This window comes from Diospyros lotus, chromosome 10, assembly GCF_014633365.1.
Source record: "Diospyros lotus cultivar Yz01 chromosome 10, ASM1463336v1, whole genome shotgun sequence".
Classification (NCBI taxonomy): domain Eukaryota; kingdom Viridiplantae; phylum Streptophyta; class Magnoliopsida; order Ericales; family Ebenaceae; genus Diospyros; species Diospyros lotus.
The window spans coordinates 28,536,144-28,560,105 of NC_068347.1; the positions used below are offsets into that span (position 1 = coordinate 28,536,144).

Genomic DNA, 23,962 nt, shown 5'->3' on the forward strand with positions numbered 1-23,962 from the left:
GCTAGTAAAGACATATCAAATGCTTCAATTTTGCTTACAGGACCCTCCTACATATTTTTCAGGATCCTGAACCCCTCATCATTCAGTGCTCCTTCTTAACCTATGACGTACATGAGACTCGCTCTACAGGGCCCGACGGGCCTACAGAGCGGCTCACAGAGAGGGGGCAAAATGATGATTTTGCCCCCGCCTGCTTTGCAAAGCAGGCTACTGCCCCCCCCCCCTCGCTCTGCGCCTCCCCTGCCTGCCATGGCTACCGCTCGCCTCTCCGCTTGGCCTCGCCTCCGTCGCCTTGTCAGCGAGGCGAGAACAGGGCGTGGGGGCAAAATGGTCTTTTTGCCCCTTTCGGTAAGCCCGTCGATAAACCCGTCGGGCTCTCTAACATTATCCCGTACATGAATACTACTCTTTGTCTACATGGATACAAAGATCTTGATAAAAAAAGCATGGATATAAAGTTTGGTACCTGAGAATTTATGGAATTCTTATATTTAGTAATTTCATAACACCCTAAAGCAGAAGGTAATACTATTTCACTGTGCCAATTGCAAAATCCACATATGACAATAGTCTAGATTACAATGAACTTTATGACAATAATTTTCTTTATATTTTTATTATTGTTGTTGTTTTGCTTGATATGATAAATCATTTTCATCCAAGAAATTCTTTTATTTTTGGCATCTTAGGCATCTCAGGATCATCAAACAACATTACTTGATGTTGAACCACTGAATGGACTAAGATCATCAATTCATATACGGATTAGTGAAAGTGGCTGTTATGGCTTTGTTATAACCTCCCTAACTTAAAACCGAAGAAAAAAAAGTTGGAACCAGTTACAGACCTTGTATGACATATGGTTTCTAAGAAAGAAGAATTGCTTATCAAGCTGCTCTATATCAGAAGATCGCACACTGGTCTGCAGTAATTACAGGTAAATGTCCACAGACAGATAATTGTCTTATGAGAAGGCAGGAAGCAGTTGCCAACAATGGCAGACACTCTTCATAAAAAAAAAAATGGCAGACCCTCACCAGCTAATTATGGATGATATGATGCTCCCATCAGAAGTGGACAGACACCAACTGGTTGGTGCACTTGGAACTTGGGATGTCTGACCTACCTACTACTTTTGATATTAATTGGAAAAGGAAATAAGTTTGATAAATTGTATGAGTAGAAGAATGAATTTTCTTGTTACTATGAAAGCAATAGCAAGTAACAACTTCCAGTGTAACCAAGACATTTGCATTGGTTCTGTGTTCTTCCTGCTAATCCCATTGTGAAGCAGTTCAACAGTCTTTAGTTCTCACCAACGGTTTATCAGTTTCAATATGAAGAAAGGTAACACTCTGATTCATTTCATTGAATATTTGAGCTCCAACATCACACTACAAAAAATTTGTGTAGATGTATTAGCACACCTCAAGGCAGGGAAATGAAGGCATCAGATGGGATATTTGAGATTGTTAAGAACATTGTAGCAGCAAGAACCAAGAAGAAACATTTGCAAGGATGTTTTTTACTCAAGGAAGCAACATTGGTTATCTTCAAAGAAAAGGAAACTCAACATGGTGGCTAAAGACGAAGAACCTTTCTTATTGAAGTTTATGAAGTATCATGAAAAAACATCCATCAAAATTGTTTAAGCTAAAACAGTACCAATCTAGGCTGCTTAAGTGATACAACATGCGGGAACCTAATGCCGCAAAACAATTACAATGCCCTTCAGGACAGATATTAAGTATTTTCTAGATGTGAGGTCCAAATAGATCCTTGGGCTTTCCTTATCTAGACGGGAATGCAAAACTTCTATATGTTGCACCAGTTACAAAGGTGAAGTACAGAGGTTAAGAAGAAAGGAATTCTGCATATGTACTTGCAACACCAACATGGATTACTCACATTTTGTGAACGTTTGCCACATGCTCCCTTGATTAACATTCAAATTTGTCACAATGATCTATAAATGGACCATATGTACGTAAGAGGCACAAATAAAGGTTAACTTGAAATTAAAATGAAAGAGAAAAGAAAAAAGACAGCCATAGGTTTCTCGTGGATTATGTTTTCAGCAGATCAGTGGCTTTAGTTCAAAGCCTTGGACAATCAACAATATGGTCATTCTAGCTAAGCCTCCTTGTTCTGCCTGTTTGGCATTAACCCTTTTGCTTGTACGAGATTGGTGAAAAAAGAAAACAAAAAAAAGTATTCCCTACCCTTGGCTAATGGGGTCAAATTTTCAGGCCCTAGACTAAGTGTTGTTGGTTAAACTGTTCATCCTGAGTGGTTGAATTGGTCTCTATTTCATTCCCATCCAAGCTTTGTGGACTCATGTTCCGCTATGCAGCCAATATTTGCTCCAGCTCTGCCTGTGCTCAGCTTCGGATGTATGTCTATAATATATTAAGTGCTGGATTTGCCAATACCAAATACTATTTCAAGCAGGTATCTTTCTGCCTCTTCCAATATTTATGCTATAATATTAGTTTAAGACAACTTGCATAACAGACTTGACAGTATAATCTCAAGAGTAAACTAGAATTATGTCAGGTCCTCGGATCTGAAAGGTAAATTCTCTGATAATTGAGAGAATTTAGGCAGAAATTAGGAGGAAATTGGAGAGAGAATCTGGGGAGAGAGAGCAGGAGGATCGAGAGAGAGAATCAAGAGAGAAAGACAGAATGTTCTCTGAAAATGTACTTCGATCCCCCTTCATTCCGTTGGATTAGTTTTTATACTAATCCATTATAGGCAGTTAAGTTGGCGCTAATGAGGCTGCCAATTCAAATGTACAACTTCTAATAGCTTGGTATAGTACAACTTGTAGAACTACCAAGCATACAAGTATTACGTTCCTGACAAATTATTAGTCATGACCAATGTGAGGAAGACGTCACAACTAGGAACACATGCTTGACACAGATCACTGAGTACATTGAGGAAGGGGCTAGTATAGCTCATGCCTGTGGTGGATGCTAGTGTTCATGATTGCTGCTACTAGTCTACTAGTGCTGACTTCTGAGTTTATGAAGCTAGCGAGAAACCATGATTCAGAACAATTGAAGCATTTTTTATATTAGAAACAAATTGAGAGTCAAAAAGTTGTGACGGTTTATTTACTTTAGATGTTTAATTCAGCTATTACCAATGCAAAAATGAACTGCAGAAGTTTAATTATATATGTAAATATATTTTATTATTTTCAGATAGTTCTCACATAGAAAGGATATGGAATAGGAAGTGGAACTTCTCTCAATTTATTTTCTATACATCACTATATTTCTTCAATAAGTAAATTTGTATCAATGTTTTTCAGTAAGAAACGTGACATAAATGATTTTATTTGATGCTCCAATATTCATTTTTTATCATCCTAAAAGATGGATAAAACAAAACAAAATGAAAATATTCAGAATATCAATGACATTTTTTGCACATTCATAATGTTTGATTGAACTCCATAAGATGAACAACATACAAAGCCTTTATCCCATTATGTGGAGAAAAAACCTTGCATAAAAATAAGATGAATTGGAGTTAAATATTGCATCATTTCATGGTGGATTCTTACTTTTTTAAATAAGAGGTGTAAAATATTGAGCAAAAAGTTGCTTAAAAATAACACCAAATTATTACAAAAACTTGATTGTATTTTAAAAGACTCCTTAATTAAAGATCTTGCTTTATTTATTTTGGTTATATATTAATTTAGTCTATGATAAAGTTGTTATAACTACATGATTGATGATAAAACTAGATTTGAATATATTACAACAGTTTTCGGTCAGTTCACAGTTAAGTTCACAAGTCGCAGTTTCCTTGAAGCCGCAACTCTACCCTCATCAACAATGTTCAGATTGTTTAAATCTGCAATTGCTGATTGAGGCATCTTTTCCATCATCTTCATCAATATTAATTATGAAGGTGAAATTACACGGTTCGGTAATGAGATCAAGCTATAGAACAGATACATATTCAAATTCTAGGCAAATCATTTTACACAACTGATGAGGTGTAAAAGCAACCTAAATTACTCCAGTTAAATTGTTATTCAAATTTTGCCAACATTGAATTGCGAATAGCTTCGTGAAAGCAACCTAAATTACTCCAGTTAGACTCATGCTTGAGTTTTTAGAAACCCTAGCTGTGCTTGTGTTATGCTTGTTATCTAACAAGTTGAGGTTGACACAATTTAAATCTAAAAACTTGTCTTGCTCTTAAGTAGTAAAAGTAAATATAATCTAACCATTGTACTCAAGTGCAGCTGATGATCAACTCAAATTGTACACAAATCAAGCTTGAACAACCGGACTGGCGCGAAACAGAAAACGCAGTAATTGACAAGGTAACAAATCGAGGCAAAACATATCGAATCAATCGCTCAAACTGGAGGGACATTCAATTGACAAGTGCAAGTCGAATTTACCTATTTGATTATCCCCCAAAATCTCCGAATATGGAAGAGAACCCAAATCAAAAATCTCCGAATATGAACATTCCAGTAAGACGCCTTGCTAAAACCAACGGAAAATTGGGAATTCAACCATCCAAATCCAAGCTTTGCAAATCGCAGGCTTCGGCGGCGGGAAAATGTTTTAATCAATGTTTAACTTTGGCGGGAGGGCTTCCGATTCGTCAGTTGGGCCAGTTAGGTGGAAGCCCACAGGGCAGGGCCCTTTCTTCGATAGGGCCTCATACATAACTGGGATGGGCCGGATGGCTGAGATTGAGGTGCGGTTCACTCGGTAATATGACGAGGTGATGGAGGTGTTTTCAGTAATTTGCTGCACACCGCCTATTTCTCCGCAAAACCCTAAATTCCTGATTTTGCAGTATTTAGCAGATGCGAATAACGAGCAAGCAAGCTATTTCTATGGCTATCTTTCCTCTCTATTCCCTATAGAGGTAATATTACGTAACTGATTTTCTCTTCTTTTTGTGGTTTTCTGATTTTGATATTTTTTCCTTTATTTAGTGATTACTTTTTTAAGTTCATTTACCTGCTTTCTCTTGATTGATTTTGTTTCTTCAATGCTTTCGATCCATTTCGATGAAGAAATGTGGATTGGCTGTGAGCAGTGTTTCTTGCAAATTTCTGATTTAATATGAGCATGCGGGGGTTCCTATGATGGCATGGAATCATCAGACCTGATTGTCTAATTTGATGAGAGTTCAACATTTGTTCTACTGAGGATCCCCTTGAACTTTTCTTTTCTTTTTTTACATATTGATTTATACATCAGATCAAAACTTGTTGGATATTCATCTTCCGAAGGAAGGAAATTGAGAGATTACGAATATATGTTTTCTTTTTCCCTAGCGGGGGACGCAGAAAATAGAATTATTTTAAAGTTTTACGTAGATTAGGTCCATCCTCATTCTCTTTCGCGTTTTTGTTTGTATTGCGATCGGATTGACGCGATTCAAAGTGCAGTTCTTGAAATGTGTAGCCAAGTTGCTTTTCTTTTTCAAGAAATAAGAATTGAAGTTTGAGCGGACATGGGAGCTCTTGGAATTGCCTTTTACTGTAGCTTTGAGCTCAATGTCCAGATGGTATTATTTCCGTCTGTTCGAAACGTTTCTTACTTTGAACAGACGAGAGACAGAGACGGGGGTATGTTAGAGATGAAGATGGAGATGGTTTTAAAAGAATTACATGGATTTTTTTTTTCTTTTTTAGCTGATAAGGAGATTTTAAAATTTTAAAATAGTAATAAAATTATGAAAAACTCGTTTAAGAAATTTTTTATGTTTGGATCAATTTTGAAAATTTCATTTTTTTTATTTATAATTTTTTATATTTGAGCAAAATTTTTAATTTTTTTGGCCATTCTATGAAGTAATTTTTTAATGTTTTTACATCTTAACAGAGTTTTTCAAGTTTGATATGAGAAAAAAAAATATGATATTAATGGTAAAATTTTTATAAAAAATAAAATTAAAAATTATAATTAATAAAGTAAAAGTTTATTGAGTCAATCTCGTAAAATAGGATAAAGGTTGAGTTAACTTGTATTAAAAGGGCTAATAGCATTAAAAAATCAAATTTTTTTACATTTTTTGTGATTTTATTCAAATGTTTTAATTTTGGCTATATGCCTCATTTAGTCAATTGATTGTAATTTTACTCACAATCTGGATTTGTTTTGAGAAGCATGTGTGCTCGTTGATGTGCTACATTATTTGACATTTTAAAACATTTTAAGTGGGTTCATATTGATACATATGAAAAAAATAAAAAAATAATAATATATGTGTTATATATATATAAATACAAAGAGATAAGGAATAGACAAAAAACGAAGATTGCGATGGTGTTTGGCCGGAGGCAACGATAGATTTAGAAGTTAGAGGCGGTGATGGAGCTTGATCTAGAATTTGAAAGTTTGATGCCGATTGTTGACGTTGATGGGGCTGGCAAAGGATGTCATCGACCGACAAGAGTAGAGGGTCGTTGGTCACTTTATGTGAAGTGGTCGTGAGTAGGAAGAAGTCAGATCGATCATTGGTCTAGCTTTCAAATCGGTCATTATCACCGTAAACCGGAGGAAGTCTAGATCGATCGCCGCCTCTAGCCCCTAAATCGACCATTTTCGTTGCTATCCTCCTTCGTCTTCATCCTTGTCCTCCACTTATTTCGTTTTATCCTTTGCTTGCTACTTTTTTTTATGTGTATATATATATATTTAATATTTTTTTTCTTTTTTTTTCATGTTTATCAACGTGGAGCTCACTCAAAATGTTTTAAAACTTAGGTGATGTGCCACATTAGCGGACACACATGCCTCTCGAATTGAATTCGAGTCGTGAATAAAATTATAACTAATCGATCAAATCAGACGTATATTATCAAAATTAAAACGTTTAAATAAAATTACAAAAATATAAAAAAAATTAATTTTTTCATGCTAATAGCCCATATTAAAAATGTCAACTGTTTTCTCTTTTCGAACTTTTTCAATTTCTATAACCATGTTTTTAAGTTATAACAAATCAATAACGCTGTTAACTTCTATTATCTCTTATCATTAGTTAAAGAGTACAACATGTTTCACTCCCCCCTGTTGGAAATATTATTTAAAATCTCTTAAGTCAACTTATTCCAATTACGTACCAACTTCTCAAACATTACAATAGGTAATGCCTATGAATAAGTCTGTCAGATTATTACTTTAAACAAATTTGTTGAACTTCAATATCACCATCCTTTTCAAGATCGTGTGAAAAAAAAAAAAAAAAAAACTTTAGTGATATATGTTTTGTTCTGTCCCTTTTTATATATTATCGTTTGGTTGAGTTATGCATGTAGCGGGTAAATCACACCAAATATCATTAAATTTTAGTGTATTTTTTATTTTGATCACTAAATTTTAATTCTTTTCAATGTGATTACAAAAGTTTTATAATATGGTCATATATAAGATTTTTCAGTTACTTTATAACCAGAGTAGAGGACGTGACACTGATGTGGTAAATAATAAAAATATTATACAATAATATTTTAATATAATATTATTATATATTGACACGTGGCACAATCTAATTGGTTGTAATTGTACAATAATTTTTATAATTTGTCACATTAACTAAAAAATCTTATATGTGACCACATTGTAAAATTTTTAAAATTTTTGTGATCACATTATAAAGAATTAAAATTTAATTACTAAAATAAAAAATACATCAAAATTTAATGATTTTTAGTGTGATTTACCCGACATATAGCATTGTCTTCATATAATGTCGTTGGAGTATTTTTTTGAAATGTGGGCCACATGTCTTCTGTATGTGTTGGCTTATTAATTTTAATCAAACACATTCTTGACTTGCCTCATGAATTGCTAGTATTTCTGCATGATTTGAGGAAATAGCAATTGTTTGTTTTGTAGATTGTCAATAACTAATATATTTGTGATAGAGTTTTATGTGGATCAAATAAATATTGTACATTTGCATAACCAATTAATTGAAATCTAGATTTATTTGAATAAAACAAACGCATATCTAATTGTGATTCGAAGATATCTAAATATATACTTAATTTCGTTCCAATATTTTCATGTTGGTGAAGAATTGTACCTTGCTAAGAAATTCACAAAAAATGTTATATCAGAACTTGTATTATTAGCGAGACACATTAATGTGCTTGTTAAACTTAGATATGGTACTTCAAGACAAGTAATTTTTCGTGTTTTCTTGAGGCTAAAAATGATCCTTATTCATATCAAGTGACCAAAAAATCCTTAGGGTACTCAATAAATGAGCTTTATCATGTAGAATGGAATGGACATTGGTCGAGTACTTGTACATCAAGGCATCTTGTTGACCTTTATATCAAGTGTAATTGAAGAAGAAAGGGGAAAATGTGGAGACAAATCTTGCCAATCAAAATGATGATTTCACCCAAAATCCTGTTGATATAATACATCTGGATGTGGCAAATTTCTCCCAGCATCCAGAAGGAAAAATTGACTATTTGATTAGCGACGAGCAGGTCCAAAATAACTAGTTATTTCTACTATCTTATTTGTGTGCTTATTTAGATTTCCTTTTTTTTTTTTTATGTGATTTCAATATAATTTTTTTTATATGTTATCTGTTATTCCTTATAATATATTTATTTCATGTCAATGAAAAAATGCATGGATGTTCTTATAACGCTCAAAATAGGCGCCCCTATCCCAACGGCCCCGTACCATGGGATGGGGGTAAAGTTTCGAACCCAAGAGCATCCGCACTTGCGGTACCTCCACAAGAGCGTCAGAGCCACTCGGGCTGAGCCCTGGGGGCAGAAATGCATGGATGTTCATCCAATTTTCGGTGAATTCAATATTATAAATGAAGTCACGTGTCTTGTAGACAGTGGTACAACACACGTCATATTTAAAGATAAAAAATATTTTATTTTTCATTTTATAATGGGTGAAGCTAATGTTAATATAATATTTGACAGTGTAAAACTTATTAAAGATTTTGGAAGACCTAATCTATTATTACCTAGAGGAACAAATTTTGTTTTAGAAAATGCATTATTTTTTCCCAAGTCTCCAATAAATTTATTAAGTTTAAAAAACATTCATCCAAATGGATATCATATTGAGATTATTAATGAAAGGAACATTGAATATCTCTTTATTACCAATATCGGATCGAGTAAGAATCATGTATTGAAAAAAAAAAAATATTCATCTATTCTTCTGACTTGAATTACACTAATATTAGTGCAAATGAAGTATACATTTCATGTTATAATGCGAAAATCAAAATAAGGTTGGTGCACATTTTAATTACTTCACCACATCACATTAAAATAGATTCTCAAATGAGGTTGGAATATATGTCATATATGACTCCTCTTGAATCAATGAGAGGAGATGTCTTCACAACGCGATTCATTAATTATCATTTTGATGAGATAATTTTTCTCGTATTAAGGGGGAGCAAATAAGCAATTTGGAAAAAGCAATTATTTGAAACGCATCATCCTTATCTTATTTTGATTTTCGCATAAAATAATATGAATAAGAAGTTCAAAAGATAATTCATTTATAAAGTATAGCAAATCAATTGTCAAATTCATTTACTAAACTAAAAAAAAAAGTAACTAAATCTCATATACCAATTGCAAATGCTCCAATTCATATTGATTTCCTTGTACGACTATTTGTTAATATTATTGTAAATGAGTCTAAGGCACGAATGAATAATGGTAGACCACAATTTTAGGGATAAAAATCCTCAATAAAAGAAAAGGAGCAAATAATCAAAGTGCTCAAGTTAAGGGGACAGGTACTCATGAAGAGGCCATTGACATAATTGGTCATAAAACCATAGAAGAGGTACATGCACCCAAAAATAATGAAGAGATCTCAATAAATTATGTTATATGGAACTAAAAATAAATAGTTGTCGACAATAATTTTGCATATAATATGGCACTTAATATTATGAAAGAAAGCAAAAATCTCAAACATAAAATTGTTAAAGAGTGACAAAATAAAAATGATTGATCAAAAATGAAAAGACACAATCAATCTATAAGTAAATTTTTACTTGAGATTTTTGGATTTATAGTCTAAAAGATACACGCAGATATTTGTACAGAAATAAAATGAGAACAATAAATCATACAATATAAATTATGACTTGTAGCATAAGTTTTTTGACAAAGACTCAATATTGAATATAGCAAAACATATTTTTTTTGACGGATGTAATTACATTTTGATATTTTATTATCTTAGTAGTACAAGAAAAATTTGAATTTATTTTATTAGATGTAATTACAGCCTATTTATATGAATTGCTTGATAATAATATCTATATAAAAATTTGTGATTGAATTAAGCAGCATCTAATTCAAGTTTCTTATTTAATAAAATTACAAAATCCTTTTATGGATTAAAGCACTATGTACGGTATAATTGTCTCCATAAATATTTGTTAAAAAAAAAAGGTATAAGAATAATCCGATTTGATCGTGTGTTTTTATAAAGAAATCAGGATCTAAGTTTATTATAATTACTATATATGTTGATGATTTGAACACTATTAAGAAATCAGGTTATTTTATTTAGCCATAAGAAAACATGAAATAAACTTAGAATATTTTTTAAAGCCTCTCTCGATATTGTTGTTGCAGTAGTAGCACATTCGAGAAATTAATTTACACCATTCAACTTCCCCATTTACTCATCTTTTCAATCCCCATCCATCATTACATATTTTACAAAATATAGATATATAATTAATAAATAAAATAGATATTAAATATTAATTTCATTTATGCATGAGTTACATATATAGGTTAGGTTAATTTTTATATCAATTATTATGAATTAGATGACATATAAACAAACCACATCTATGTATACATGTGTTATATGAGAAAATAATTACATATACCTTACGAAAATGTTTTATTGTGATAAACGCATTATATTAAACAAGATTACCAATGTAATAAACATATAAGAACTATGAAATAATTTGATAAGTTTGATAATAACAATATTTTTTTTACTTCTCAACTCTAATATGATGACAATATGCTAAATTAATTTTTTGAACTTAAAGGTAAATCAAGGGAAACTAAAACTAAATTGATTTAGTAGGGATATAAAGATTATTACCTAAGAAAGAATTCAATTGAAAGAAAAGAAGAATGTGAGTTTACAGCAAAAGGTGGAACGGTTTGTGTTGTGCTGATAACGTTTTATAAACTTAAGCAAAAATAAGGAAAACAATAACTAGGATAAGTAGAAAAGAATACGAAAGGTAAGAGTTTTTTCTAAATTTTTAATAGGTAAGAGTCTAATTTTGTTTGACAGGTAGAGGTCAAAAGGTAAGCCATCTTCAATCAGAATAGGATTCTTTCAGGTAACATCATAAGTGAAGTGACTCAAAGATAAACTGAACATGGGGAAAAGCAGATTACTGTGACTTTGGCAACCGCAACACAATTTATTGCTTCTTTCGACATTTTTGTTTAACCAACAAGTTTACTTACAGTAAAGTTAGTTTTGTAAGCTACTGCAGCTACAACTTGGCTGCAGGTCTCCTTGCACTTCGACCAGCTATGAATTCTTGCATTTTCTTGAACTGTTCCTTGGTCATTCCATTGTAATATTCATGAGCCCTAGCCTGAAAAAGGTAACAAGGGAAGCTAGTAAGCCAACATCACTATAAAGCCTTACATCAAGTTAGGTAAGATAGAAGTATCAAGTAATGATAAATGACAAGGAAGCATAAAAAACAAGGGTTCCTGTTAACAAGAACTATGCAATCCGATAAAAAACATTATGATTTATTTAACCTTCCTCTTCCACAATTTTAACACTCCTCCCAGTCTGCATCAAATTGGCAATCCAGATTGGTGGACCGTAACTCCAAAAGCAGCTACAAATTTATGAACAGCGCCACTGCTTACTTAGACCTCTAGTATCTGTTTTGCAATAGATAAGAGATTCTGAAAGTAACTGGGACTTCTAGTCTAACTGAACTCGGTAGCCATTATAAATGGCCTAGCTGTAACATGGATCCACTGTTGCTAGTAATTTTATGTTGACCACCTTATCAAATCAAGCGTTAAGTGTTCCATGAAATTTAGGTATTACTTGCTCTCCATTTAGGATCATGAATTTGCAAAGGTCATATTGATGTTTACATTTGGACTTGCATTGTCGTTCATGAGAAGCTTTTAGATATTATTTTCAAACAAAAATAGTTCAAAAGGAGACAACAGCAACAACAATCGCCAGATTTACTCTCACTAAGGTCAGCTATATGAATTCTAAATCTCTAGTCATCTCTATTTGTAGCCATATCCTCCTCTGTAAGGTTATTATATCTTATATTATGTTTAAGAACAATAATCACAAGTCTTAATCAAATAGTTCAAAACAGAGAAGCACACAAAAGTAGTGTCCTTGTTTTGTGTTTTTCTATAATAGCAAATGAGAGAAGATAATATATTTCACATTTCAATGAAAAGACAACAATTTAGGTGTTTTTCATAATATAAAATCTTCTCTCACCCAGCCTGGCTCAGAGGGGTCATGCCTTGACAAAATCATTAATTACCACATCAATGCTGCCAAAAGACAAACCTTGAGGAGACATCAATATATGAGGTAACGTGACCTGACTCTTTACAATCATGTCAATCAAACCATGCTAGGTGAGGAAATTTGGTCGTAATTAATACTCAAAACAACATAAAAAGAGAAACTACCTTTTCTAGAGCAAGAGCATGACCCAAATCCAGCTTGAGACCTTCATTTATAACTGATTTGTACCTCAACACAAGATCCTGGTTATTTTTAATAATGGCCTCCGCAACTGCTCGGGCTTTCTTCAGCAATTCACTCTCTTCAACAAGGTGATTTACCAAACCCCACTTCTCAGCTTGTTCTGCAGTTAGGGGAGTGGCTGACAAAGAAACTTCACGGGCCCTATTGGGTCCTATAATTCGTGAAAGCTTCTGAGAGAGACCCCATGAAGGAAATATCCCAAACCTGCAGACCATGAGTTCAGTTAAATGTGCAATAGAAAATACAAACAAAGCACACAGATAAATATCAAGAAAGAGGATTCCAACTACAATCTCAATAAGCCACCGACTCAATGAGACTGAGAACAAAGTGGTGGAACGAGCAATTTAAAGAGTCTCATTCTAACAATGAGAGGAATGATAAGTTAAGGGTAAATTTACAGTTTGACTTATAAACTACTACAAAGTTTTCAATGTTGTCAAAAACATAAAAAGTAATTTTTCACCCATTTCCATTTTATCCATTCTCCCCAAATTTAGGAGACAAAAGTAGGCCTTCGAAAGAAAACAGATGGAATTCCATTACTAATGTCTCCCAAACAAAAAGTAGGGCGCTAACGTAGTTTAGCAAGCAAACAGAAAGTCCAATCGATTACGAGGGAGATCAGATCCAAAACCTAGCATGAGTATCGATGAACTTAGCGCCCTTAGCGGCGACCACCACATCGCAAGCGAGGGCGATCTCGAACCCGGCGGTCACCGCGAAGCCAGCGATAGCGCCGATTATCGGCTTCCGGCACCGCTCCATCTGGAGCACCGCGTCGGAGTCCGGATCCTTCACGTCTCCCTTGAACACATCTTCCGCCGACGTCAGGTCCACGCCGGCGCAGAACGCTCGGCCCGACCCCGACAGTATCACAACCCGAACCGAATCGTCGGCGTCGAGCGACTTGAACGCCCGAGCCAGATCGGCGATCATCGGCCTGGTCAGTGAGTTCAGCAGCTTCGGACGGTTGATAGTCACGTGCGCTATACCGTCTGGTTCGCGCGTTAAGAGAATTAGCTCCTCTGGCGCCGCTCTGTCCATTGCGTCCGGCTCTCCCTCTCTCTCTCCCCCTCCCATAAGAGCTCCCCATATAAAGACAGACAGGGGCGCTGTTGCCATCTCCTGACGTGGACGTTATCTTGCTGCGTGAGACAAGGGAGCCGAGATCTGCTGTCTGTCCCATTAGCTGCCCCTCCAATTAGAAATTGCCACGTCATCAAATAATTAAACCCAATCAAATTTGCTGCATCTTCAACTTAACGGCAACAATTAACGCCATCTTCCAAAACTGCTTTCCAGACCTTCACATGGCTCTCTTCTCTCCTCTTGTCCTTCACATAGCTCTCTTCTCGATCCCCCTTCCGCCACACCCTCCACTCTTACTGCGCCATGGCCTCCTTCCTCTCCGCTCATCAAATGCACTCCCAGGCTCAGGACCTCATCCGATTCGTTGTCTCTCGAAAGGGGAAGGACTCCGCTGCTTCCGCTTTCGCATCGTTTCTCCAAGCCAGAGCCGCCCACCAATCCAATTTCGTGTTCGATGCTCTCATGAACGCTTATGTTGATTCTGGCTTTGTCTCTGACGTGATTCAGTCCTTCCGTTTGGTCCGCAAGCATCGAATTGGCGTCCCGTTTCAAGCCTGTGGCCGTCTTCTTGACTTGTTGATGAAGTCGAATTCGCCTGCAGCAGCTTAGGCGTTCTACTCGGATATTTTGGATTGTGGGTACCCTCCTAAAGTGTGCAACTTTAACATTTTGATGCACAGCTTGTGCAAAGAAGGTAAAATGAAAGAAGTCCAGTTGATTTTTTATCAAATTGGGAAGTGGGATTTGAGGCCTAGTGCTGTTAGTTTTAATACGATGGTTACTGTAAATTGGGAAATTTGAAGGGTTTAGGTTAAAAAGGGTTATGCCTACACTTACAGTGTCTTGATTAATGGATTTTGCAAGGATAGTAGGTTAGATGATGTTTGATGAAATGTGTGACAGAGGATTGGTGCCAAATGATGTTATTTTTACTAATTTAATTGATGGGAACATGGAAGGGTTGGCTTTGCTGTGGAAATGTATCATGAGATGTTAAGGAAAGGTGTGAAACCTAATTTAATTATGTACAACACCCTCCTCAATGGCCTATGCAAGAATGGACAGTAGAGTGATGCGGCCCAACGATGCTACATTTACCATGGTCATCGATGTGTTCTGTGTGATATAAAAATGGGTTTCAAGTTGCTAAAGGAGATGCTGAGTGATGGATGCATCCCTGATGTTGCAACCTATAATGTGCTTATGAACGGGCTATGCAAGCAGGGCCAGATGAAAAATGCTAATATGCTCTTAGATGTAATGCTTAATCTCGGAGTGGCTCCAGACAATATTACATACAACATTTTACTAGAAGTGCATAGCAAGCATGGAAAATCGGAGGACTTTGATGAACTACGCAATGAGAAAGGGCTAGTTCTTGATTATGCTGCTTGTGAGATTGTGATTATGGGTTGGAGCAGCAAAAGAACCCACACTTGTACATGTATAGATTAGGAGCAGACAAAAGAACCCACACAAATGTAAATATGTAACCAGTAAATGATGTTGCTGGTTACTCACAAATGATTATGTTTTTATACAACTAGCAAACAATGGAAAATGAGCCCTTAATGTACTACTTAATAACAAGTATTTGTTTAAAAACTTGCAACCAGCAACTACAACCAGCAACATCAACTGCAACCAGCAACCTCAAGTCTTCTTCATGCTTCTGTGAATTTCTATGCTCCAAATCTTTGAAATGATGAAGTTGACTGATGTGTCTCTGCCAATAAAAATGCATAAACAATATGAATCCAAACCTTTAACATCCAAAGTATATAAAAAACACTAAACATTTACAGTAAAGAGCAACAAACCTGTGGTGTCAAAAATCCAACTTTCTACGAGATTGATGTTCCATAAAATTATTGGCCTCCACAACCTGCAAAAACCAATACAAAATAAAAAAGATTATTGATTTGGTCCTATTTTAGTTTCTATATCATAAATTAGTTGAACCATGACATAAAATCCATAAATACAAGCATAAGCACAAAGACAAATTTGTAAAAGACAATTTTTGCTGCCATTTAAAATGGGAAAACAAGATTAATTAAGAAATTTTATACCTTGTTCATACCTCAAACACCTGGTGTGCATTACTTCCCCATCTCTCATCTCCTCCCCAAAGCACCCCAGCAATATGCCCACAACTCCTTCAAATGAATTCCGATATTTGGAACAATCATTCGAACGTGGCCGAGATGTCTTCGTTGCGGGCTCTGGTAGAGAATCCCAACCAGATCTGGGTTGACGACAGCGATGGCAGTGCTGATCGTCTTTTGGTGCTGGTGTGCCAGCGATCGTGAAGCTGGACCTTGAGGTGGAAGAAGATGACGACTAGAAGAAGGTCAAACAAGGTACAAAGATGGCAAGAAGAAAGTCTAGAGAGCAGTTTTGGAAGATGGAGTTTTGGAAGATGGCGTTAATTGCTGCCGTTACGTTGAAGACGCAGCAAATTTTATTGGGTTTAATTATTTGATGACGTGGCAATTTTTGATTGGAGAGACAACCAATGGGACAGCATTTTAAGACGGAAAATGCTACACGAACCGAAGCTTCGTGTAGCATTTTCTCACTATTTTATTTATTTATTTTAATAAATTTTAATTTTATTTATAATTTTCACACATACACAAAATTAATAAATAAATATACACATACACAAAATCAATAATTAAATATACAAATCAATAACTAAAGACATAATATCAACAATCTAATATAAAAATAAATAAAAAAATTCCTCAAAATCTCATCAACCCACTTCTGTTTAAAAATTTTCTCATCGAATAATAGGCCACCTCCATTCTGTTTGTCGTCATCACTGTTGCTCATTGTCGTTGCTACCGTCTGATTTGGTATCTGCAACTTATCTGCTACAATTGCAACTCGTCTTCGCTGGATCTATTGTCTCTACCTCTTCAATATCTCTTCTTGGATCGATTTCACCTTTGTCTTCATCTGCAATGACCCTTTCTCTTCCAGAGTTGATGGCCATTGAGGGAATAGGGGAGAGATGGCATGGATTTTCAAGGTTGCTAAATTTTTGGTGAGAAAAATTGGCAATGGGTAACGTCGTTGGAGGTCCAAATCTTGATTTTGCTCCTCAATTTTTGGGCCGATGACCAGATTTTGCCAACAGTGGAGATGGCCTAATTACATTGAGTGTCTTCCTATTTGCATAATTGCCTTATAAGATTTAGATTATTTAAAAACTTGTTACTACTATAACTATAACCCTATAATGGTACCTATCACAAGAAAAAAGAAAGAATCAGACTTTTTCAACATTGATTATTTTAAATACAAGTTAATTATTTCATTAATTTTAGTCATTTTGGCTAATAAGGATAAATCTGTTTTTCTTAAATTCGAGTTTGGTTACCAAATCTAAATTCATCTATAACCTATTCAAATGTCATTTATTTAACGGCCATCCCTAATTAAATCAACTGAGCTAATAGGCCACACAACAGAACTGAATATGTTGTCCGTTTTAAACGTGATCATTGCGTGTACATTACTTTGTTAGGATAATAGAGTTGAGATTTCAAACAAGAAAGAGTTAATGAAACGATCTCACTTCCTTTGGTTTTGTTGATAAATAATTGATTCATTTTCTCTAATTAGATGCTACCAACTTTGGCATTAGTCTTAAAGTAAAAGTAATGATAAAAATAAGTGGAAAGGCCAAACGAAAGAACAAGGAAACAAAAGTAGCTGTACCAAATCATTCAGCAACAGAAATTCTCGTGAGGAGCTGCAACGTATGGCTGGCATTCAATATTAGACAACGCGTACAAGTTTTGTTTGTGATTTGTTAATTCAATGCAACTGTACGTCGGGGAAAGATAACATGGAATAAGGATGATGTTGATGCCTTGCCTTAATGCATCCACCAAACACACCCTAGAAGTACCCACTAGAGGTCCAGTTTTGTAGTTTAGCTTCTGTTTGCTGAGCAAAAGGTTGCTCCCTTGTGCTAAAAGACTAAGATTATAGGTAGGAGTCGCGAAAAGAGTCTTTTTTTGACAGTAAGGAAAGAGGCAACTTTGAAAATGTTGTATTCACCATGTTGGGTATGATAAATGGGAGGGGAAAAGGACAACTTCCATTTGGAGTTTCACAAGAATCATCTTCTGGGTCTATCTCAGTCTGGTCTGTAGTTCAAGATTGCAGAAGGTGTTTGATATTCATCGGCCAAATGTCGTCAGAGCCACCGTCCATTAGCCGCCTTGCTATTATCGCATTGGTGGCTTCGGTTGGATGATAAGGATCCCAGAAAACATACTTGGCTCTGTTTGGACAAACTTTGGATGTAGGACCACATGGAAATAAACCTCCAAAGCGCCCAGCCAGATAACAACACGAGGAATTTGCATTCTCAAAGCCTGTACCAAAAACAAACAAACCTCTTCAAATACGTCACCAATATTCAAGTAAATTTGAAACAGCAGCTAAAAAAGATGTGCAAATTCACAGTATTGAGTCTATTGACATACCATATGATGCGTAGTTTTGGATGATATCATCTACAATGTGGTACACATTGGCATAGACGAATCTTGATCCCTTGAGGCATGTGTTAAGCTCTCCGATGAGATCCTTCAACCGGGCATTGAACATCTGAGCCAGCTGATTTGGAAATGCAGCACAGCCCTCTCCAGCAGAAGGATTTATCTCTCTTTGATATGGGATGCAGCCAATAGGACCGACATTCGCCACAATGATCTTCCTCGCTCCCATGTTATAGACTCTCTGAGGAAACGTGTGAAACTAGTAACAAGAACGAACTTCGCTAAAATGGTTGACTTTTGATTGTGTTCTACAAGGAATATCAGTGCAGCAAGAAGGAAATTGTACCGTGAGCTGTGAACAAAACCTCGAGATCATAGCTTCCACAAATTCTTCTGGAGGGACCAACCTTTGCTCGAGAGATGAGATGACAGGGGTAAGGTAATTGTTGATGAAATCGTTGGAGCCTATTGTAAAGGAGAAGAGAGCCCTGTTGAGCAGCTTTGTTGCTGCTGGAGCACCTATGCTTGAAATAATGTATTGTCTGGTATTTGCAAAGTTGTCCATCTGTGCATCCAAGTTGATCCTACCACCCTACGAATTTGACAAATATTGATATTTCAGATGGCAATAGGCACTTAAAAACTTCAAATTCTCCACTTTCTGAGATTCATAAGTCGTTCGAGAACATAACTAACATGTATGCATGAAAGGAGAAACTTCAACCAGCAACGTTCTAGGGAAATTCACAAATTCTTTTGAAAAAGAAAACTTGGCAGAAAAAGGAGAAGAAACCTCACAAAGATATTTCCGGTTTGATTCAGAATTCCACCTCCACCAGAGGCATAATTGACACCCTGCAAAACCACCGATCCAGTGGTTGTTGGAGCCAAGTATGGAGGAGTGTAATCTTTAAGGCCGGCTTCTTGGCCTGGTGAGACACAAACGAGGAGGCAAAGTTACAATACAAAAACAATCAAAACTAAAAGTAACAAAGGACAATCACTTGCCTATGATGTCAACTATAGTTCTCCCATTTGTGTATCTTCCTGTTGGCTTCCCCATATCAATCCCATTGGGCATGTAGTTAGCTTTGGAGAGAGATGCGATGTAGTTATTGTTCCCTACCTCAACCAAAGAATCTCCAAAAACAAAATTAGCAGGAATAGCATTTCCTGCTGAGCATATCCCTGACAAGACAAGGACTATACAAAATCCAAAGGCAATCCCAACAATTGGAACACCCATTTTCATCGAATACAGAGAAGGCGATCACAAGAACCAAAACCAGCTCTATTGATTGCAACAGTGAAAAATACACAATTCTCCTGTCTGTTGAATCAAATAACTTAAATATAAACAGAAGCTAAAATGATGAATAAGAATACCAATTGAAGGAAACAACAGTTAAGTCCAGCCAAAACAATGGTTAAATGCAGAGCATAAAAAATAGTTTCAACCAAAAGAGGACAAAAAGCCTACAGTTGATGGAATAAAAGCAGAGTTTGTATGAAAAAGTGAAGAAACATACCTTTTTATAGATCACCTTCCGTGAGAAACTCATTGGGCAGAGTGAGAAACGCATTAAATTCGCTGCAGATTCATCACCAACCCCGTGAGGAAGACGCCCTTTTGAAATCTGTGATCAGCATGGAATTATCCAAAAGGAGAAGCCACTGGCGCAGTCCCAGAATTTACTGAATTTCCTGCGAATCACTGCGGAGCCGCTGAAAAAGCTTGAAGATTTGGAAAAGGAAGTTAGTACTTCAGCTGCCAACGAACCCAACGAACCTAAAATTTGAAAAACTTCAATGCAGTCAGTTGAGAACGGGAAGCCGCCATTTATTATCCAGAGAGGAATCGAGAGCCTACAGAAAAATATAACAATTATTATTTTACAGCAGAGGTCTACGGTCTTGCTTGAAGAAGCATGTTTAATTTGACTCCTCACAGATTCGCTTAATTTCATTAATTGGTTCAACTAATTTGATTGGATTTTAAATCTTTTAGATCCTCTTAATATCAACTCTAATTTGAATTATACATCACATTTAATCATAAAAAAATTACAATAATTTGTAACTCGATTTCAATAGAGATTTGTTTCAAACATCTCGAACTTCAAAACATCTGTTTGTTCTATTTTATCATTTAATTTGACCAGAAATCATCCCAAGATATGGTAGCCACATTTTTAAAATACAAGTCCATTTATAGTTCTATTTTGAAGCAATAAAGTTCCTCCAAGTAGTAGCCTATTTATAGACCTTATAGCTTCCAGTTGTAACTCTAATTAAAAGGTATAAGTTGTGACAGACGCACAAATATTACGGCAAGATACAAATACAGTAATTATAATAAACTGTAATTACTGTTATAACCCTATAACAGTGGCACAAATGTTCTTCTAGGAACAAGTACATAGAAAATAATATCTTAAATAAGATGCCAAATACAAAAATAATTTACGTGATTTGACTTTTTAGCCCACTTGAATGAAGGCTAAAAAGTTATAAAAAAAAAAAAAATTTGAGATTCCATGTTCTAAGACTTTTAAAATAGTCCTTTCAAGGCCAAGGATTAAAGTAAAAAGCTAATAACGTAGACATTGTTTAAACGGGTGTGTTTGATGGTATATATTTATCATAAAAAAATATTTAATTATATATAATTATTATATATTTTTTTTATGGAAGTAATTAAATATTTTTAATTTTTTTATAAAAAATATGTACATGGTACAAATATTTAAAGTTTATTTTTATAAAATTTATTTTCAAAGAGGTGGGATGAAAAATATTTAATTTAAAGTTTATTTGATTATAAGGACCTTTTTCATTTAAAAATATTTAATTTAAGTTACAACTAGTGTCAAGAAGGTGAATCCGTTACCTTGACTGTAGCATAATATACACAATGTTAGATTCTTATCTATTATTATTATTATTTTTTTTTAACTTTATAGGACTAGATCATCCTACAAGTAGAATAGACTTAAGATTTAAATATTAAAATTAAGGGATACAAAATAATTCTTAAATCACTGAATTACCACAACAATGATATGTCTAGATGATTTAAGATATCTTGCTATTTTAAAACTAGTTTGGCAAAAGTTTGGAATGAACTCTTTTAAAAAGAAAAAATCAAATAATTTCATTATATCATGTAGTTATTGAATATATGTACCACTTACATATTATTAAGTCGTCTATTCAAGGAGATTCAATAATTGTGCCTATTTTTGTATGAACCACCATTATATGCTCAATTGTATCTAGAGATTGAATGATCAAATCACACCCCTAGAATCATTTTTAATCCAAAACTTTAAAATAATATAACTTTTGTACTAAAATGGTACAACTTTCGCATTATCCTAACAAGTCATCTTCAACCCATTACACCAAATGAATAGTATTATTTTTATTTTCTTATTTTTTTAATTCATAACAATGAATTTATTTTAAAAAATTATTTAATTATTTAGATAATTGTAGCTTAAATATGTAAAAAAAAATTACATGTATTTACAGATCTAAAAATAAACACTTATTTAAAAAACAATTGTTCCAAAAATAAGATCCTACTAAAATATTTGAGCTCCATTTGAGATTCGAAACTACATGAGTTTATGCAAAAAGAATAGAGAAGAATCATGAAAAAAATAGGTGAACAACAGAATAAATGACTCAAAAGTTCTTTAACTCTGTTTGATCATTATTTTGATATTCTTGGAGGATCCAAAAATGATCTATCGAAATATTAAATAGTTATCTTTCATTTAGTGTATGTTGCATTTTAATTTTTAATATCTATGTCATCGTACTACTCATATTATTCTTAACTTTCTAAATATTATGGAGTAATTAATTTTATCTTATTAAATAATTATAATCTTCTTGCTTAATTTTAATTTTTATGTTGTTAAAAATAATTGTCAAATTAAATTCACAAATTAAGACCAAAATCAATAATTATACCTGCTAAAACAAAATTAAGAAGGGACATAGGGATAATATTTTTCCACATTAGAGGGGGTAATTTGGGGATAAATTTTTCACAACAAAAATACTGTGGGTGAACAGTGGAATGCCATTTTAGTTCACGTTACGAGTTGCTCGAACAATGCCTAAGAGAGCTTCACAAATACAAAGGAGAACGTCCGAAAGAACCCATCTTGATTGGGTGTGAAGTGTTCCATAAATGGAGAAATTTTTAGATTCAATGGTAGTTCTAAATAGGGCTGACTCAAGGAGTAGGCTGGTGAGACATATGCTTAGGGCCCTAACCCCTTTAGTCTAATAAATTATTATTTTAATTTTATTAATAAAATAAAATTAATATATTTTTTATTTTTTATTAAGGGGTTAAGGGCTCTAATCTCTTGAGTCGATTCTAGTTCTAAATTAATCTTCAGACTGTCGTGGCCTCTTATCGCGTTTCCATAATACTACTTGTCGAATATGAAGCTAGTAAGGTCATTTAAGATGACGTCGGAGTTGGTGTTTGGGGATAAAAGAGATCCCATCGACGATTTTATTACTAGTTTTAGGTCTAGTTGTGGTTTTCTCCAGGTGAGTTAATTCCTAGTTTTGGTGTGGATCCTCTCAATTAGGCTTTATCAACTGCATTTTATTTAAACTTAGCCCCTTAAATGACAAGGGAGTTATTTGTGGTATTTAGTGAAAATTAGAAAAAATATATATACTTTTATTAATACTTTTCTACTCTAAAACAAAATGAAAAATAGGAATTTGAAGTTTTCTTTTGCCATGAAGCAACTTCAGATTTTTTAATTCTAGTAATTTTATTATTAAAAATATTTGTTTAATCATATGCCAAACACAAATAATAATATTAAAAATGTTTCTCAAAAATTTATTTTATGTAACAATCAACGTATTGTACATTCAGTTATACAATGAATAATCACAGATTGAGTGTTATTTCTATCAAAATTGAGTGTCGTGTGAAATGAAACGTAATAATTCTATATTTAAATAGTAAAATCATTTTTTTAAACGTGTTAAAAATGTAAAGAATATTTGGGATTTATCTCCCCTCGCAGGCGTCTCACACCCCCAAGCTCCAACGGATGGTGCAGAAGCAAATCAGGGAATCTGGTAGACCTCAATTTCGATATCAGAATAACACTCTAATCATGACAGAATAGACTTTAAAGAGAGTCGTCAAAATTATCAGACTAGGGGTGTACACGGTTCGATTTGGCTGATTTTTGGCCAATTTATTGCTCCGAATCGAACATGCGGTTTTCACATGTAATCAAACCGACCAGTTTGATTTGGCATGAAAAAACCACACCAAACCGCACCACGTAACGCGGTGCGGTTTGGTGCGATTTTCACGGTTTGCAACAATCCCAATCGACATACAAATAAATCCAAATCCAAATATATTGATCAGACAATGTCCACCAAAGATCTCAAGCTTCCGCACCAAACCAAAACCATCTTAATAACAAAACATTCAGGATTGGAAGTGCAAATGGAAGAGATACCTTGTTAGAA

At 34.5% G+C, this 23,962-nt stretch overlaps 2 protein-coding genes, 1 long non-coding RNA gene and 1 pseudogene across 6 annotated transcripts; 2 read left to right on the forward strand and 2 right to left on the reverse strand.

Moving 5' to 3' along the window:
• The first annotated feature begins 4,771 nt into the window (after positions 1-4,771).
• On the forward strand, positions 4,772-5,363 carry LOC127811940 (uncharacterized). Its single transcript, XR_008025803.1, has 2 exons — positions 4,772-4,911; positions 5,063-5,363. It is a non-coding gene; the product is annotated as an uncharacterized LOC127811940 (long non-coding RNA).
• Positions 5,364-11,416: 6,053 nt separating this feature from the next.
• On the reverse strand, positions 11,417-14,177 carry LOC127812309 (probable enoyl-CoA hydratase 1, peroxisomal). The gene is made up of 3 exons (XM_052352731.1): positions 13,456-14,177; positions 12,740-13,022; positions 11,417-11,649 (listed from the first exon to the last, which is right to left on the reverse strand). Exons 1-3 carry the CDS (start codon positions 13,941-13,943, stop codon positions 11,545-11,547), a joined length of 876 nt encoding a protein of 291 aa, XP_052208691.1. The 5' UTR covers positions 13,944-14,177; the 3' UTR covers positions 11,417-11,544.
• On the forward strand, positions 14,166-15,621 carry LOC127811216 (putative pentatricopeptide repeat-containing protein At1g09680; annotated as a pseudogene).
• A 1,940-nt stretch (positions 15,622-17,561) lies between these two features.
• Positions 17,562-20,278, reverse strand: LOC127811820 (GDSL esterase/lipase At4g16230-like). Of its 4 annotated transcripts, none has more exons than XM_052352002.1 (6): positions 19,963-20,278; positions 19,442-19,522; positions 19,232-19,362; positions 18,780-19,025; positions 18,419-18,692; positions 17,562-18,307 (listed from the first exon to the last, which is right to left on the reverse strand). In XM_052352002.1, the coding sequence occupies exons 2-6, from the start codon at positions 19,512-19,514 to the stop codon at positions 18,084-18,086; spliced, it is 948 nt and encodes a 315-aa protein (XP_052207962.1). In that variant the 5' UTR covers positions 19,515-19,522; positions 19,963-20,278; the 3' UTR covers positions 17,562-18,083. The 4 variants fall into 4 exon arrangements, with proteins under 4 accessions (XP_052207962.1, XP_052207959.1, XP_052207961.1 ...); XM_052351999.1 differs by having other exon boundaries at positions 17,563-18,307; positions 19,442-19,763; positions 19,963-20,277; XM_052352001.1 differs by having other exon boundaries at positions 17,563-18,307; positions 19,442-19,621; positions 19,963-20,273.
• Between the last annotated feature and the right edge of the window lie 3,684 nt (positions 20,279-23,962).